At 45.2% G+C, this 5,201-nt stretch overlaps 1 protein-coding gene across 1 annotated transcript in view; it reads left to right on the top strand.

The window, feature by feature from the left end:
- Smim17 (small integral membrane protein 17) overlaps window positions 1-3,126 on the top strand; it is an 8,197-nt gene extending 5,071 nt beyond the window's left edge. Inside the window, exon 3 of the mRNA XM_005413284.1 lies at window positions 1,414-3,126. Coding sequence (XP_005413341.1) covers window positions 1,414-1,524 — 111 coding nt within the window. The 3' untranslated portion in view covers window positions 1,525-3,126. The remainder of the gene's footprint in view (window positions 1-1,413) is intronic.
- Window positions 3,127-5,201: the final 2,075 nt, after the last annotated feature.

Raw genomic sequence — 5,201 nt, 5'->3', positions numbered from 1 at the left:
TTCTAAAATTACATTATAGTCACTTCTAAGAAGACACAGAGATCAGAGAGGGTAACACACGCACATCACCATGCACTCACTGATGGCATCGAGCGTCCTCTTCCTCCTAGGGAATCTCCTCCTCGTCCTCTCCAGGCTGCCTCCCTCCCCGCTCCAGGGGCAGCCACAGCCCATGGTTTCTACTCACATGGATTAGCTTTGATTTTTGTCAGATGTCCTCTCAGCAGAGTCACACAGCAAACTGCACAGACTAGAAAAAGGAGCTGAGAGCAAAACTAGCATTCTGCCAGTTGGTGTCTCCGCAATATGTTCTGGACAGTTCCCCATGTTACTACATCTGGATCATCTTCGCTCTTCCTCAAATTCACTTCACCTTTGGGAGCAGCACTGGCCGACCATCCAGGGGGAGAAATTGGGGGCGCCAGGACTAGAAGCAGGAGTGTGGCAAGAGGACGGCGGGGGGCTTTGACCAGGGCAGGGGCAGTCGGGGGCATGGAAGCGGTCAGCTTCTGGATGTGCTGAAGCCAACGCCACGGCCTTTGGCATGACTGGGATGACTTGGAGGTGGTAGGAGATGGGGGCGAGTTGGGGTGTCATATTGGAGGCCTGAAGAGCCCTGAGGTGTAACGTTGGGAAGATACATGAGGACCTTGTCTTGAGGGCTGGGGGAGATGTTGGGTGTTGGTGTGGGACACGTAAACTTTAAGGTATCCAAAGGGAGGTGGTGAATAGGCAGTGAGGTCTGTAATTGGGGGTTCAAGACGGGTTGGGTAAAAAACTACGATGCACACACATATTTTTTGAGAGGGTTGTGTTGGTTGCTTTTTTTTTCTTGCTGCTGGGACAAAATACCTGACGCCCAAAATTAAGGAAGGAAAGGTTTATTTCACTTACAGTTTGTGGAGGTTTCAGCCCATACTTGGCAGATTACAAGGCAGACTGGCACATGGCAGAGGGCTACAGCTCCAGGCGCAGAACACAGCAAAAGCAACAACCACACACCAGGGCAGAATGGGGGAGGAATGGCCTCAAGCACTCTCTTCCTCTCCCTTACATATGCAAACTATCCACCCCAGGGCGGGTGCAGCTCTCACACCCTTAATCAAACTCTAAAAGCCTGACCCATGGCTGCATGAGGCTTTGGGGGGACTCACAGACATAAACCATAACTGGGGTGTTTGCATATAAAGGCTGTTTTAAAACTGCAGGACTTTATACACTGGCATTTTCATTCCATTTTTTCCTGAAATTTCCTGTCATGGAGTATATGCTACTTATTCTTGTGTGTGTATCTTACATCTAGCCACCCTGTCACACAGTTTTGATTTTTCCAATCATAATCCTACTTGTGTATAGGTAATGATGGTGTTCTCTTTCTTCCTAATATTTATACTTTCTTCTTTTCTGTTTCAGGGCTTGGTGGAGTGGTCAAAAGCTCCACAACAAACGACCATAGTGTTGATCGTGTGCGTGCTTTTCCTGTTCCTGGTTTTGACGGGGATGCCCATGATGTTTCACATTTAATCATCCTCCTGGCTGTGGTTTTTAGACAGATGCCCTGTGTCATGTTAAGGAAGCGTCCTGGCTAGAGATCAGGAATGGGTTTTGAATATTATCAAATGCCTTTCAAACATCCATGGAGATGATTTTTTTAAAAAACTTTTTAGTATGAGGTTTTACATTACTGTATTTCATTAAAATTAAGACATTCTTGGCTGTAGAACACATATTATTTTATATACACTGAGAAAGAAAAATGCTAATTAATTGTAAATTGCCACCTCCTAACTTCAGGGAAGGTGAAAAAATGTGCAATTTAGAAACAATGAAATGTAATAGATTTCCTATCAAACCATTTTTTCATTCTAAGGATTGTGGTGCACTGTCTTTTCATATACTGAATTATGTTTTCTTAATATTTTCCTGTAAGATTCTTGCCTCTGTCTTCACATGTGAGATGGGTGCTATTTTTGAGCAGTTTTGGTATAATGGATAAGCCTGCCTCATGGGAACACTTGAGGAACACTGACCCTTTTCTGTGTTTCTGAGTCATTTCTGTAACTTGATTACCAAGCCCCTGCCATTTAAGAGGAACCTACCAATAAAATAATCAGGCTATAGAGTCCTGGAGGGGGAGTTTCAGCTAATTCTGGGGCAGCTTTCTCAGCTCCCCCATATCATCAGTGTGTTAATTCCTTCACTTTGATGACTTGTGATGTTCTTTTTCTCCTAAAGAATTCTCAGTTCTATAGAGTTTTCCAAATTATTATCTTGTTATGTACACTATTTTGCAGTTAAACAAAGATCTTCTCTTTTCATGTTTTGTCTCCATTCTCAACTTCTCTGTGTGGTTATCCCATTATTTGGTTTGTCAAAGGATTACATAGTATTGTTTTGCCAAAGAGTCAGTATTAGGATCTATTTGTATCTGTTATTTCTCTTAATTGTAATAGTTTTTCTTTAATATGTATTGTTTATTTTTATCGTTTTTATTATTTGTCTCAATTTTTAAGTTGAGTATTTAGTCTTTATATTTGCAATAATAGCATACTTACTACAAATGTGTTTCTGGACATAGCCTTGGCCACATCTTGAAGGTCAATAATTTACATTCTTATGTTCTTAGAGAGTACTTTAAAACTCAGTAATTTTGCTCATTATTTTGTTAAAAAATAGTTTTGCGTTCTTGTTTTACTGCACTGTGAATAGAGAATGTAGCCTATGCTATATCTGCTTTCAGAACATTTTAAAAAGCCTTTACTCTAGCCTAGAATGTATCACATTTTTGTAACTGTCTCATGGACACCTCAGATGAGTATGTATTCTGTGTAGAAAACTGTGTCTTTTAATTAACTCGGTCTCATCAATTATATCACTCAGATTCATGTTGTTTAATATTGGCTTACTGTATCTCTCAGAAACCAATAGGATTATGTGAAAATGTTAGTCTGATTGGCTTAGCAATATATTTTTGTAGCGTTTGTGTTAAATATTCAACAGCTGTGCAATTTGATGCAAATAAGTCCAGTATTGTTATGTCATTGCCTATTAAATAATCTACATGAAACACCAAGCACAGTTCCAGCCCTGTAGTAGGTACTCAATAAACGTTAGTTAAAAGCAGACTCCAAATCTTTTGTCAAATGTGAAATAATTGTCTTTAACCAATTTAAACATTTGCTGTAGAACTTTGCTTGTCTAATACTGAGTGACACGGTCATCCTACCTTCTTAAATCGTGTGTGTGTGTGTGTGTGTGTGTGTGTAGACTATTTGTATACTCCTTGTGCCATTTTGTATTAAAAGGCCTTCCCACAACCTGCCTTAGGTTTAGTAGAGAAATCAGCAGGGAGAAGCTGGAGATGACCTCCCCATCCAATTTTTGAGCTGACTGCATGCAACAAGCAACTCATCCTGAAAAGAGCAACCCAGCCAGGACAGGGAGCACAGGCATGTAATTTCTGCACACTGGGAGGCTGAGGCAGGAGGATCATGATTTGAGTCCAGCCTGGGCAATGTAGTGACTTAACAAGACTCTGTCTCCAAAAAAAAAAAAAAGGCTGCGGATGTAGCTCAGTGCAAAGGCCTGGTTCAATCCCCAGCACCGCCACCACCACCACAAACAAACAACATCAAAACAAAAGCAAAAAAAAAAAAAAGGCCTCCACGGTTAGGTTTGTTGGGGTTTGACTAGATACGAATAAGAGAGGCTCAGTTCCCCTCCGTCCTTCATTTGCTGCACCTCAGAGAAGACCACCGTCCCGGCCTCAGGCTGCAGTGAGCCTTGCCTGTCGCAGCGACGCTCGCTGGGTTGTTTCGGGAAGCTGGCGCTGCTTTCTGCTTTCTTTTACATTTGGATGCGATTTCTGGGTGCTACGCACGCCTGTGTTTTACAGGACGGGAGGAATGGGCCACTTTCCGCTCCCTGCTTTCTTCTGGGTCCGCAGGGTGGGAACATCGGGGCCCTTGGGCAGTGGCTCCCCTCCTTTCCAGCCGAGGGTCCTGGGCAAGTTGACTAGCCCGGCCTGCGACCTGGGTGGCGGCTTGGGGAGAGGAGCATCCCCCCGAACACGTGACATCTTCAGAAAGCCGGCGGCGGAGTCCTGCACTTCCTCCCGGGCGCCACCCTGACAGGAGACGCCGCGGAGTGGGTCCGCGGGCCAGGAGAGGCACGGGTCGGGACAACGCGGCGCTGCGTGTGACCCGTTGTGGCGGCGTCCTGTCCTTCCCCGCAGGGCCCTCCGGGTGTGGAGAGCCCTCCTCTCGCTAGAGCAGCTAAGTCTTCTTCAGGTACTTCTTTATTTTTGGTGGCTCGGGAGACCGAGTCGAGGGCCGTGGCTCTGAGCCACATCCCCAGCCCTTTTCTCATGTTTTACTTCGAGATAGGGTCTTGCTAGGACACTAAGTTGCTCAGGCTGGGCTTGAACTTTGATCCTCTTGTCTCGGCCTCACAGAGTGCTGGGATCACCGGCGTGCACCGCCACAGCTGACTTAAACCCTCGTTTAAATGGCAGTTATTTTCCGATCTCTTTGACCACTGTGTGTGAAATGCATCATGAAGTTGTGCACCGCGTGCTGCGTTAGAGCCTTAGGATCCAGTTGCATCTCATCCTCTGTGCGTGTGTGTGTGAGGTGGTGTGTGTGATGTGTGTGTGATTGTGTGCCCGTGTGTGATGGTGTGTGACTGTGTGATGGTGTGCTGGTGCAGGAGTGATTGTGTGACTGTGAGTGACTGTGTGGACTGATTGTGACATGGTGAGTGTGAGAGAAATGGTGTGAGAGTGTGTGTGATGGTGTGTTTTGGTGTAGGAGTGTGATAGTGTGTGTGACTGATTGTGTGGACTGTGATTGTGTGTGACTGATGGTGCGTGTGTGTGACTGTGTGGGATGGTGAGCTGATAATGTATGTGTAATGGTGTGTGTGTGACTGTGTGATGGTGTGCGACTGATGGTGTGTGTGAGAGAGATGGTGTGTGTGTGTGATGGTATTGGTGTAGAAGTGTGATAGTGCGTGTGTGTGGACTGTGTGTGATTGTGTGTGACTGATGGTGTGTGTGAGAGATGGTGTGTGTGTGATGGTATTGGTGTAGAAGTGTGATAGTGTGTGTGTGTGGACTGTGTGTGATTGTGTGTGACTGATGGTGTGAGAGAGATGGTGTGTGTGTGTGATGGTATTGGTGTAGAAGTGTGATAGTGTGTGTG

This window comes from Chinchilla lanigera, unplaced genomic scaffold (assembly GCF_000276665.1).
Source record: "Chinchilla lanigera isolate Chin_1 unplaced genomic scaffold, ChiLan1.0 scaffold00166, whole genome shotgun sequence".
Lineage (NCBI taxonomy): Eukaryota > Metazoa > Chordata > Mammalia > Rodentia > Chinchillidae > Chinchilla > Chinchilla lanigera.
Note: the sequence above shows the minus strand (reverse complement) of the source record. Positions and strands in the feature narration are given on the sequence as shown.